Source organism: Brachyistius frenatus, unplaced genomic scaffold, assembly GCF_029030835.1.
Source record: "Brachyistius frenatus isolate BFR_SWC_R1_liver_20210118 unplaced genomic scaffold, ASM2903083v1 Contig_10, whole genome shotgun sequence".
NCBI classification, from domain to species: domain Eukaryota; kingdom Metazoa; phylum Chordata; class Actinopteri; family Embiotocidae; genus Brachyistius; species Brachyistius frenatus.
Window position 1 is genome coordinate 661,703 of NW_027210609.1, and position 13,616 is coordinate 675,318.

Genomic DNA, 13,616 nt, shown 5'->3' on the forward strand with positions numbered 1-13,616 from the left:
GCTTAATGTTCCCTGTGAGCAGTGAACGGTAGTACACAACGACCCTCTGCTGGTTCCCTTTGGTATTAAAATATGACCTCATGAGCTACGATGCTGTAAACATGAAGTATGCTGCCATAATTTAAAGATCTTAATATGAAACAGTTGTTTTTGTGATTTTTTTAATTTAATTTAATTTTTTTAATCATAGGACATTTTTAAACATAGTAAATTGAACATGTAGTTGCAATATCAACATTGCTGACAGGAATGTGGTTTGGTGAGCTCACATGAAATGAAAACAAGCAGCACTCTCAAGATCTCAGGGTCACTGTGTAGGTCTGTGTCTGTAATTTCATTCATAAATATAATTTTAAAGAAAAAGTGCTTAAAGACGACTATCATTATCTCAAAGCCCTGTGTTCTAGAGGATCACTGTGCACTTTTAATATTTTAGTTTGTTGCTTACGTGGTGAATATTTTTGACAATATTTGTACACCTACCTGAGTAGTTGGCGACAAATAAAACGTAACTTTGCAGACACTATCGGCCTCAGCTCAGCTCAACAACTAGGTTTTCAACTAAAATTGTAGAAAGTGTTCTCCACCAGCATCATCATTAAAACACCACATGAAGGAAACATCTTCTAGGACAGGGGAGGAGATCCCACCAGTAATGTTCAGAGGGATTGTATAATTTATGTCATGGAGCACTGAAGCTGGAGGTGAACCAACACGTTGCCAAAACATGGCTCAAGAAAATGCTGTTTTCTGGGTAGAAACTCTGCAGGCAGGTAAAAGCTTAGGCTTAGCTACTGTTCAAGAATCAGCAGGGCTGATGCTTGCTGACAAAGGGGCTTGACCCTTCCTTTAAGGGATTACCATGCCCTTCACTTTCTAAGCAGTCTTGCCTGTTAGGAAAAACATAACTTGACAAAATCACCAGATGTATTGCCCTATTTCTGTTGTCTTTATTCCGATAGACCTAGTTCTTGCACTCCCTCTTGGCCGGGTTTCCAGGTTTTTTGAATTAATTTCACATCTGATTCTACAGTGTTTTTAGTTGCTTATCAGAAAATGTGTTTATGCCTCTTTTTTTTTTTTCTTTCCATGGTGGCTTTTAGTGAGGTTTGTGTAAAATCCTTTGATTTTTTTTTTGATTTTTTTTTTTCCCCGTCTGTAGCCTGCGTTTTTTTTTGTGTGTGAGCTGCTTTATGCAGATACCTCCATATATCATATGGGTTTTACTATAATTTACATACAAATAGAAACTCTGACAACTGGTATAATGATTCTTAAAGCCCTTTTTTCATTTACTCATCCAATTGGAAATATAAGGGTTTTGGCCTTTTTCCTTCACCTTTGTGCCTTTTCCCTTTTGCATGGTACAGATGCTTCTATGCACACCTGCTGTGTGCACCCTCATTGTTCACTTAATATATCTTTTACTGGTGGACTCCTTGCTTTGTTTGACGTTGTAAAAGAGAGCAACTTGATCTTCCAGTTCACAGGTGTGTCTGTATATATTATGCTACATCCTGGTTTTATGTAGCAAGGGAGGAGGGCTGACACTTTTTTTGTGCACACACTTTTCACACAAGGTGTAGTTGTCAGAATTATCAGGGAGCATGTTCACAGAGGAAATTAAACCAAACCTCTGCGGTGATATTTTTTGCTGTGTACTTCAGTTGAGTACGTATCTTTAAGGAGAGAAAAAAACTCTGATTTGTTGCAAATATGAGATGTAGAGGTAAGATTTCACTTGATTTAAAAGCAGGTAGTTTTGGTTTTATGACTACAAATCTTAATGTATCTTCTGTTTACTGCCAACAGCTGAATTGAAACTTGCTGCTGCAATTGTTGTCATCTTAATCACATTGGGATTCTCCATCAATTCATTTCACGCACTGGAGAAAGCAAAAGCTTTTCTTGGTAAGATTTTTTATTTTCATCACATCTTAAATCCTGAGCTACATATACTGTGTGTCTGCCATCTCAATGATACTGTCTCTATTCTTTAATTTTAGGGTTTTACAGTGCAGATCAAATCAAAACTAAACTTGAAACAGGCAAGTCAGACTTAAATGAAATATTTATTCTGAAGTTATTTTCTGAGTTGACTAATTGTCAGAAGGTTTTTTTCTGTCAAACTATTCTGCATTTTCAGTTACAACTACCTCTGCGTCAAAGTGCAGCCTCTCCAAAGCCTGTCCAGTCGACCATTATGCTTTACATATCTGGAGCGGAACAGCTAATGTAGTCGGGCCAAAGATCTGTTTCAATGGCAAAATGTATGTATTTAAATCTGAATTAATAAAAGACAAAAGCAGAGACTCTGATTTCAAAACTCAACCATATCTTTGTCAACAGCATCATGAGTCATGTGTTGAACAATGTGGGACCAGGACTGAACATTGTGGTGGTAAATGGTGAGTAAAATGCTCTTTCACCCCCTCAATGTACTGACAAACTGATCATTTAAAGTAGTGGTACAGTAAATAATTCAAAATAGTAATACTTTTTTTTTTTTTTTAAAGATTAATACAATCTTGAGTTTTAAGGTTTAACTGAAACTTGGAAGCAGGAAAATTTCACCTCCAGTTAAATTTATTAGCTGTTCTTCAGTTTTCAATTGGACTGCATGGCTATTGCTCGTGTCTTTTATTCTTCTCATTATTTTGACCAGTTGTAAAAAAAAATATGTGTTTTCTATTGTAGGTGAAAATGGAGTTGTAGAAAAATCTGGCTGTCTTAATATGATTTCTGGAAGTAAGGTTTTTTTTTCTCATCTTTATTCACGTTTTCAATTTCAAAGTGTATTGAAGCCTTTAAATTAATTTTTTTTTTTTTTTTTTTTTTTTTTTACTCTTTCAAAAGACCCTGGAGACATCCTGGCATACCTGAAGGAGATAAAACCAGGAATGATTGTTCTGGTGGCCTCGTTTGATGATGTGATACCAAAGTAAGTCCATCTCTCAAATATTCAACTTTTATAAATGATTTCATTTCACAAAATATCACCCCATCTACTGTTTTTTGGCAGAATGACAAATGAAATGAGGGAGATATTTGTCGGTATGGGAAGCACTTTGATCGGGTCTGTGAAACGCAGAGACGGTTGGGTGTTTGCTGGAGGAGCAGGGACAAAAATCAAAAGCCTCTTTGAGAAGGTTAGTGGATCTGCTCAGATCAGTTTTATTTGTTCTATTTGTGTCAGAAAAGACTTATCTATTTAAAAAAAATATATGCTAAAAGTGAAACAGCATGATAAAACATGTTTGTTTTTTTTACTCTGTTCACCTGTCAGCAAGCTGTTAATAATGGGGAGACCAACATTTATGGGGGATGGCCAGGGATAGTGGAGGTGAGTGGCTGTTTCCCAAGAACTCTGACTGACTGACAGCAACTTTAAGGGACATTTGTGATGAAATGCCGAATGGGATACATGTTTCTTTCTTCAAAATTGATGCCACTCCAAGTAGTGTCGCTGTCTTTCTAAAACTAAAAGCTTAACATATTAGTCTTCTTTTTCAAAATATGTATGCTTTATTTATTGCAATGTGTGTTCTTCCATTTATAAGTCAACTATGGCTTCTTCTGCTTATTGTGTAATTAGCAAAATCATTTACATGACTGTCCTTCCTGGACCAGTAATTCATCCTCTGTTGCTCCTCCTAGCATTTCCTTGAGTTTTCTAGAATCAAGTATAAATGTAAGATGTTGGATGTTAAGTCGTTTGAGGCAACTTTGTTATTTGTGATTTTGATCTGTATTGATAAAATTGACCACACTTAAACAGTGCTATCAATATTAAAAGAAAATGCAAATATTCATGTTCAAAGTGCAGAAATGAAGGATATCGTTTGGCACACTGGCTGGAAACTGTGCAAGTATTTATTACTAATGGATCTGCCAACCGTTTTGTCCCTCTGGGATAGATTGAACAATGAAGCATTTTACTGTTCTAGTCAAAGTCGAGCTACAATAATTAGTCCAGTGATTTCCAGCCTTAAGGCTGTGCTTCTCCAAAGGGTCGAAAGATAAATCTGACTGGTAGTGAGATGATTAATTGGAGAGAAAAAAATAAACTCTCAGAGATATATCCCCCTCTGTCTGTCAAAAAGTGTTTTATGACTTGGTTGAATGATTTATGACCCCTAAGCCCTGCCCCATTTTATGAATTCCTCCAATCAGTTACCCCCCTTTGATCTTGGCAGGTGTACTTTGATGAATGATTTATGACGTGTAATAAACTCTTTAATTACCATTGGAAAGGAAGTATTTTTTATGATCCATTGATCTTAGGGATTTTACGACCTGTAATAAACTGTGTAATTACCGTGGGAAAGGAAGTATTTTTTATGATGCATTGATCTTAGGGATTTTACGACCTGTAATAAACTGTGTAATTACCGTGGGGAAGGAAGTATTTTTTATGATGCATTGATCTTAGGGATTGTACGACCTGTAATAAACTGTGTAATTACCGTGGGAAAGGAAGGAAGGATTTTTATGATCCATAGATCTTAATGAATTAAGCAGTGTAATAAAAAGTAGTTAATTACTGTGGGAAAGGAAGGAAGAAGGAAGGAAGGACCCTTTGATCTTAGCTAACCTTAGCCCCCATACACGCTTCCCCCCGATCACGTGACCCTGAGGTAGACTTTTAAATGAACCAATGAGAGTTAAGAGCTATGGTTTTGTAGGGGAGCTATTGGATTCATACGGTCAAACTGAACTCGCCGCTGTAAGCAGCTTTCATGAATAAAAGATTTATGATCCATTGATCTTACTGATTATAAGGCCTGTAATAAACTAGTTAATTACCCTGGGAAAGGAAGGGTGGATTTTATGATACATTGAGCTTGGTGATTTTACAACCTGTAATAAACTTTTACCGAGCTGGTCTTAGATCCCGTACACGCTTCCCCCCCGATCACGTGGCCCAGAGGTAAAGTTTTTAAATGAACCAACGAGACTGGAGTGGAGTAGGTCGGCTTTATAGGGAGCAAATTCATTCATACGGTCAAAATGAAGTCGCCTCTCTAAGCACCACAATGACAACAGGTATCTAAAAACTTAAACCACCCTAGTCTCCGATTAACTAATCCACTGGCCCTGAATCAAACAATGTCCATGCAAGGATGAAGAATGATAAGGAGCAGGTGAGGCGGAGCTGCGACAATACTGCTAAACTAAACTAATATAACTTGTTTTTTGTTGTGCCCTGGATTGCAACATGTTCATTTGCAAGCCAGGGCACAACAAGTTATGCAAGGTACGCAAAGACTAAAACTACCACTTGGCGTGACTTAATTTGGCACAGAGTAGTTGAAGGACCAGATCATTTCAGAACGAGAGGCTGATGAGTACACTGAGTACAGTTTTGTCACTTGTGATCTGGAGCAGACGGCTCGGCCCACGTCAGACAAAATAATTAGAGTCAGACAAAGAAACACGGGGAAACGGGAAACATTAGGAATCTGAGCGAGATGATGTCTGGCTGCTGTTGTGACAATGACAGAAAGTTTTAGAGGAGTTGAAGAATCTCCTCATTCACTCATATGTTACAAATACATTAAAAGATGCTTAATATTTTGAAAATGATAAATGTATATCAATAGTATCAAATCCAGCAATCTCTATATGTCACTAACAAAAAAATTGCCTTTTTTAAAAAAAATTTTTTAAACAAGGCTTCTTTTGTCACTTTGTTGTTACTCCAGAAGAAGAACACTATGTTTTGTATCAGTGTATCTTTAAATATTGCTGTTGCTCAGCTGTTCATCCTTCAACTATGTACAATGATCACAAAGAAGTATGCCTCTTCAGCAGAAACTGAAAAAGAGCAGAAGAACAGGTGTGTGTTCTTCTCATCAGGTGAGTAACACTGATATAAAAAGTAAAATAATTGTCCCTTGCTTTTTTGCCCTGCTTTAGTCGGCTCAGTACAGGTCTGTACCTGGATTCTCGTATCCTGAATAACGTTCTCTCTCCTCATCATCTAAACCTTAGCGCTTAAATGTTTGAGTAGAGCTGTTGTGCTTCTACAGATTTCTGACTCATTCACTACTCTCTACATAAAGTACACACCATGGTTTACTAAATAGCGATCAGTAGATTTTGTACAGCTGTCAAGCTGAACAATGGGCATTTCAATGTTTGGAAAATGTGGTGATTGTATTGTTAGCATAAAATTGTGGACACACCATAAACACTAGCTGTGTTGTATTAATAACGTTTATCAATCTTTTTCTGTCCAATAAAAACTGGTCTACAAAAGGGCAATGAATCGCACACTGGAAAATACAGATGTGTGTGTGTGTGTGTGTGTGTGTGTGTGTGTGTGTGTGTGTGTGTGTGTGTGTGTGTGTGTGTGTGTGTGTGTGTGTGTGTGTGTGTGTGTGTGTGTGTGTGTGTGTGTGTGTGTTTTTTTAAACTGTGTAAACCTATAGTACAGCACTGTGGGGATCGGGGATGGGGGGAAGGAGGTGGAGGGTTATGGGGATCAGCTCATGGGAAGACCTCACCAGGTACTAGATTATTTTTTATTTATTGTATCTTATTTTTAAATCAAGTTAAAATTACAGATTGTGTTTCATTTTTCTTCAAACAGCTTATTTAAATTTGCCTATACTATGTCTCTCATTATGCGTGAATGGATTGTGCAATATTTGGTAAAGTCATTTAATAGTAATGGTACAAGAATTTGCGTTTAGTGACCAGAGGGGTAGCAAATCACTGAGTCTGATACCGAAACTTAATGAAACAGAGCAGGTCCCTGCTTTCAAGAAATTCACACCAGGGAATGAGGGAGTTGTTTTGGTCCTCTATATCATGTTGGCTGAGGTTGAGTGATGGGACTGACATCCCGAGCTGATCTCCCAAGATTGATATCAGTGTCATCAAAGCATTTTTTAAACTGATTGGTATTGGCTATACTAAACTATACTTGGCTTCTTTGTTTTACGTCAACTGTCATAAACAGAGAGCACAATTTGTGGCAGCATGCAGAAGTGCACTCTGCATCGTGACATGTTCAGCTAACGTGTGCAATGAAGGAAAGTGATGTCTTAGTGTCTCTCACATGCTTGTGGTGACTTAATGTGGATTACTTACAGTTTACGGTTGCAAAATGTTGTCATAATAGAAAGTGACAGATATCCATTACTGTCCATTTAAAGTGTGAGTACAACTGTGCGGAAGTGAACATTTTAAACCTAATTACTGTTGAAATGTTTGCTGTTTCAGGTGTAAATCTCTGTGGTAAGGGTTTCAAGGTCAGATAAGAAAAGCTCGAAACAGAAGACTTGTGGGGAGTCAAGTGAAGCTGAACTAGAAAAAGGCTGGAAAATTGAATAGCACTGTAGTTGCTAGCTCAATATGTTCCACTTGTGCTTTGACTGCTGTCATTAACTTGGTGACTTACAAAGATTTGTGTGCTCTGTGGTTGAAGGCTGACTGTCTGACACAATACCCTAAATGTCTGCTGAACAGTGCTTGCATTGACATTGTTTGATTCTGGGCCAATGGATTAGTTAATCGGAGACTCGGGTGGTTTAAGTTTTTAGTTACCTGTTGTCATTGCGGTGCTTAGGGCGGCAACTTCATTTTGACCGTATGAATTAATTCGCTCCCTATAAAGCCGACCTACTCCACTCCAGTCTCAATGGTTCGTTTAAAAACTCTGCCTCTGGGCCACGTGATCGGGGGGGGAAGCATGTACTGTATGGGGTCTAAGGCCAGCTAGGATCAAAGTGTCATACCTTCCTTCCTTCCTCGGGTCATCAAAGGGTGTCGGACTAAGATCAATGTATCGTAAAATCCACCCTTCCTTTCCCAGGGTAATTAACTAGTTTATTACAGGCCTTAATATCAGTAAGATCAATGGATCATACATTTTTTTGTTCACGAAAGATTTGTTTCGGAGACTTGGTTGCTTAACTTTCTAGTTACCAGTTGTCATGGCGGTGCTTACAGCGGCGAGTTCAGTTTGACCGTATGAATCCAATTGCTCCCCTACAAAACCATAGCTCTTAACTCTCATTGGTTCATTTAAAAGTCTACCTCAGGGTCACGTGATCGGGGGGAAGCGTGTATGGGGGCTAAGGTTAGCTAAGATCAAAGGGTCCTTCCTTCCTTCTTCCTTCCTTTCCCACAGTAATTAACTACTTTTTATTACACTGCTTAATTCATTAAGATCTATGGATCATAAAAATCCTTCCTTCCTTTCCCACGGTAATTACACAGTTTATTACAGGTCGTACAATCCCTAAGATCAATGCATCATAAAAAATACTTCCTTCCCCACGGTAATTACACAGTTTATTACAGGTCGTACAATCCCTAAGATCAATGCATCATAAAAAATTCTTCCTTTCCCACGGTAATTACACAGTTTATTACAGGACATAAATCATTCATCAAAGTACACCTGCCAAGATCAAATGGGGTATCCGATTGGAGGAAGTTATACAAGGGGGCGGGGCTTATGGTCATAAATCATTCAACCAAGTCATAAAACACTTTTTGATAGACAGTGGGGCATATATCACTCTACTCTCCATGGCAATTTTTTTTTTTTTTTTTAACTCTTTTCACACACCTGTCCTGGTCAGGGGAGGCACATCCCAGTTGACAGTGAGGAAAAAGGCGGAGAACACTACAGGTGTGCTGCTTGTACAGGTGCCAGTCTATCAATGTCAAATCTTTATTTGAAAGGTCAATCTTAACTTCAGATGTAGAGTCGAATGAAAATGTAACGCTTGAGTAAATGTTTTTTTCTTACTTACCACCACTGCTCACATTAATTTGTTTTGGAGAACTTTTGGCCTGTTCTTTGGCGTTTGATTGCTGCGTCCTCTTGAGCATCACCATTGGTCCAAATCCAGAGCACTTTCCTCTCTCTGAGGCATTCTTGGCTGCTGAAGCAGAGACCTCAAACTATCGCTGGAACTCGGTCCACTGTGAGCCGAGCACGCATCTGTGCATGCACCAAATCTGGATTCATGTTGAGGACATGGGAGTCACCCATGGTAAGAAGGTACGTTTGTTATCCTCTTTATTTCCTTTTCTCTTTTTGTATGAGACATGACAGCTGTGTCATTTTGCAGATAATCCAGCAGAGGCATCCATGTGGCAAAAATCCTTCCTTTGCAGGCATTTTGTTTTTGAGAAGATTAAGAGAAAGATAATGCAAAACCCTGTGTTATAATATGTTTGTTTTCATATTTGTGTGTCATGGAGAACTACAGTATATATAAAGTATTATTTGTGTATGTTTTTTTTTTTTTAAACTAAAGCTTTTTTTACAGGATGGATTTTTCTGTTATACTGTTGTATACACCTTTTACCCATTTCCCAAAGGCAGTGAATGCTTGGACCAAATACAGGTCTTTATCCAACTGAAAGAAACACCCTCTGAAGAGTGGGCCTTGGAGACTGTTTATCCTGTCATGTCCTATTAATTCTCCACACAATATCCACTGTCTGAGATTTAGCCAAACAGCAGGCCTCCCCTTCATCAACCAAACAGCGGCGAGCAGCTAGTTGTCATTAAAATGCTTTCAGTGCTCATCTAGATTCTCTCACAATCGGACAATTTACCATCAAATTTCCTCACACTGAGCAATTTGTGTAGATGTCAATGCATGAGCAGGCCAGCCTTGGCTAAAACACAGCGTGCATGCTTTATTTTCCTGCATGACATTTTTAATCAAACAACAAAAACAGACAATAAGATTGACTGAACTGTTTATTCAGCTGTCCAGTTTAATTCCCACAGGGGAAGAATTCTTGTCTCGACTACTAATTCTGCTATAACTCCAGCAAATGAGTAACTCAGTGGGAATTAAACTCGGTCTCGTTTGATCCCGTCATTAATGAGGTGGCAGCCTTCCACCTCAGTAAGGCCGCTCGCTTCACTGGACATGTAGAAGCAGAGCGGCCGCTTTTCTCTGTCATCATCATAATACGTCTTTGTGTGGCTGCCATTTGCATCAAACTGCAATGTTGACAGAGATTTCTCTTTATCAAATTTTTTCCTCTACATTTTTTTTTTAAACCTTACTCTTCACTATGTCAACTGGGGTTTACTACAGGATGTATTATATTATATTTGCTTTCTTTCTGTTGACAGAGAGATCTCCAACATTTTCCAGGTAGAACTAAGACACACCTTAACGAGTCTGGTGAGAAAAATATCCAATGATATGTTGCATTGTTTTGTATTTGAGAGAAGCTGAACTATTGTTGAAACATTTAGATTTCTAACTTGTCATATTATTGTAAAATTGTGCACCTCATGGGAGCCTCTTGCTGTGACCATAATTTCTGTCATTATTATTGTTATCATTATCATTACAAAGCAGGGTAAGCTGTTTGCCTCTTTTGGCCTGTTTGTGTGTTCCGGGAAAGAAAAAGAAAAAGAGGTAGAAATGTTCGCGTCTGTGTGACTGTAGTATTTGCTGAGGAGCCATGTTTATTGATTTTGAGTTTCATTAAAGAGTAAAAGGGTGAGACATAATTTGTCAAGTCAATGAACTGTTATGTGGCTGTCAATAAACCATTTGCTGGAGACATTTGGGATTTCAAGTGAGTGCTTTAAAGCTAGACTGTTACTTTTTAAAGAAAAAATAACACAGTCTGCCTCTTGCAAATGAAAAGCTGAATCCATGACGCACAAAACCCTCCACTGCTCTTTTCAGGGGGCTTTGTTGTAATACTAAAGTGTGGTGGATAATGTTAGCTAACCTTATAAAGAAATCTCTGGCATTTAAGAGTCAGTTCCATGACTTTGTGACCCATCTGTGCCACGGTTAGCTTATGTTTTAACATTTACCATTATCTTCTAACTGTCACTTGTAGTCACAGTGGCTACTTTTCAGCAAAAACTAAATAGGCTAGATTTAAACTTAGATTTAAACTGACTTTGACTTTGTAAATGCTTTTATTAGAAATAACAAAATACCTGTCTCCTTTCAAAAGGATGTGGATGCTCTCCTTAATCTTTTGCCAAACTCTTTCCTCAGTCAACAATTATCTTGTCCAAATTTTCAATCTAGTTATTTAGTTTTCGGTACTTTTAAAAACACTGTCTGCAAGTATTTTATGTTTTCCAAAGGAGTTTACAGCAGGTTTTTGTCATAATATTATATTATGCTATATGTATAGTACTGAATCTTTATCACAGTTCCACACAGAAATGATCTTGGTAGGAAGATACATGTATTGTTTGTTGGTATGTGTTTCTCTTTAGTCTCTGTGATGCAGCCACATCAAACTGAACAGGATGACAGATTCCCAGAACTTCAGTTTTTTCCATCCCAACTTCAGAGTGATGAGGAGCGCTGTAATCTAATCAGACCCCAAAAACCTCTCAATCCCTTAACTTCCTCCAAGAGCCACCAGGAGCTTCACAAAGAACTGCGGATGACCCACAAGAGGTTGGGCAGACACACAGAAAATCATAAACACTCACGATTCACTTCTATTATTTATATAAGCCTATCCGTGTTTCTGACAGGAGAGTGACTAAAGAAGGAAAGACTGAACTCCAGCGAGCTCTGGAAAAGAGGAAATGGGAACAAAAGATGAAGGCGGGCAGGGATCAGGAGGAGGCAAAGAAGAATACATCACCGCTTCATCAAGAGCTGCTGAAAAGACATCAGAGGCTAGAAACGGTAGGCACAGGACATCTGATGTTGTTTGTTCAGAATTCTTTAAAGATTTTCTTGTTACATCATCCTAACAAACCATCATATTGGTTCAAATTAAAAAGGAAATGTATTATTCTGCGAGCAACTTCTTACAAAGTATTATACAACATAACTGAAATTACCGTCTCATGGTTGTTTCTCTCCACCAACAATTCAAATTGCAGTTTACATCATGTCAGTCCAGACTCGTACAATGTACGTAGACTTTGAAGTCATTTTGCCAATGAAGCTTATTCAGAACAAAATTCTGCCTCATAATGTCTAGGTGAAGTTGACCTTTGACCTTTTGACTATAAAATGTCATCACTTCAATATTTTATCTTATTAGTCATTTGTGTGACATGTTGTCATAACTAGCATATGAAGTCTTGTGTCAGTAACCCTGACTTTTAACAACTTATAAATATCACGACTCGGGCCACATCCGTCACCGGAGTGGAGGCATGCAAATATATGTTGTACAGTATTTTTCACACAGGAGAGGGACATTGCTCTTGTGATCATATGGTACAGTACATGTACATGGCTGTTGTTCTGCAGTCAGCCAGTGGAGGGCAGTCCAGTCCAGTCCTGACTCCCACACCAAATCCATGCCTGCGTTAGTGTACTATTACACTGTACATATACTTTGTAATACATAGTCCTGATAAAGAAGGTATTAAAACTAAAAATAATCAAAGCTATTTTATTAATGTTGCATTATTGTCAAACCACAATGTCATTGTTACAGTTCGCCAACTCGTGATTGCATTTTACAAAGTGTTCGTAACAGTTTTGTCTATAGCATCAGTCTTAACTTGTAAGCTATCGTAGTTACTATAGCTACTCAATATTACAAAAATATTTACTGTGCTGTTTGATTATACTTGACTGGAAAATAATTACTCACTAGTACAAGTGGAAATAAATTAAATTGCATAAAGTTTGTACTCCAGCACTCATGTACTTAGTGACATTCCACAAGTCACCAACGAAACATCTTGTTTTGAAAATGATGATTGTTTCCTGTAATTATACACAAGCTACAATAGTTTAACTTTGTTTTTATTTGTCCACAGCTGGAGAGAGAGGAGAAAGGCAAGCGAGAGGAACCAGAGTTCCTCCAAGTCAAAGAAAGACTGAGGAGAACCACAGTGCTGCACCCAGGAGGAAAAGACGTGTGACAGTTAAGATTTGTGACTTCATGTTTTCTGTTGACAGTCAGCACAACAGACTTTTATGAATTAGTGAAGAGATATAGAGCCCAAAGGTCATCTGCAATGAATAGATAATGCTGCTCAGCATTCGTGATCAAGGCGACATCTTCCAGTCAAGTGGAGACACATCATCCCTGTGATTAGCTAAAGGCACATAGAGTTCAAAAACATGTTTCTCTTCTTGTTAACAGTGTGCTTTGATCCATTAATAATCATGGATAATAATTAATAACAAAAGTGTGCATAGATGAAAAAGTCATTCGTTTTTTCCCCCCAAGATTCTCATACATCAAGGCTGATTTACTGCTGGATCCTTGTGTTGGACAATGCACAGGACAGAGATTCACACAATAAGAAGTGTGTTCATGTTACTATTTAAAAAAAAACAACAACAAAAAAACTGTTTACATGTCTGTAGTATGTGTTGCTACTATATCTGTTATATTCAACAATAATAACATGTTATTATTGGTAATCTTATCAATATCATCAACATACAATACAAACTATCAGGTATATTTGTCTGAAGGTATCAAAATGTGATGTCTGGCTAGATGAGTGACTACTATCACCACTGACTATTACTGTAGATTAAGAGATGTTAAATAAACATTAGATATCATGATCATTAACAAAAACAGTCAGTTGTGTTCTTTATTAGGGCTGTAGTTTTATGATAGTGTTATTTGGGTTACATTACACTTTACATTTGTTCATTTTGTCC

The 13,616-nt window shown here is 37.8% G+C and overlaps 2 protein-coding genes across 2 annotated transcripts; both read left to right on the forward strand.

Annotated features, from left to right (window-relative positions):
• Positions 1-727: 727 nt before the first annotated feature.
• LOC138616370 (protein FAM3C) lies at positions 728-3,421 on the forward strand. Its single transcript, XM_069690611.1, has 7 exons — positions 728-773; positions 2,147-2,270; positions 2,350-2,408; positions 2,698-2,748; positions 2,857-2,941; positions 3,023-3,149; positions 3,287-3,421. The coding sequence occupies exons 1-7, from the start codon at positions 728-730 to the stop codon at positions 3,377-3,379; spliced, it is 585 nt and encodes a 194-aa protein (XP_069546712.1). The 3' UTR covers positions 3,380-3,421.
• A 5,514-nt stretch (positions 3,422-8,935) lies between these two features.
• LOC138616337 (protein FAM107B) lies at positions 8,936-13,509 on the forward strand. The gene is made up of 5 exons (XM_069690576.1): positions 8,936-9,014; positions 10,118-10,169; positions 11,237-11,423; positions 11,504-11,660; positions 12,755-13,509. Exons 1-5 carry the CDS (start codon positions 8,988-8,990, stop codon positions 12,857-12,859), a joined length of 528 nt encoding a protein of 175 aa, XP_069546677.1. The 5' UTR covers positions 8,936-8,987; the 3' UTR covers positions 12,860-13,509.
• Positions 13,510-13,616: the final 107 nt, after the last annotated feature.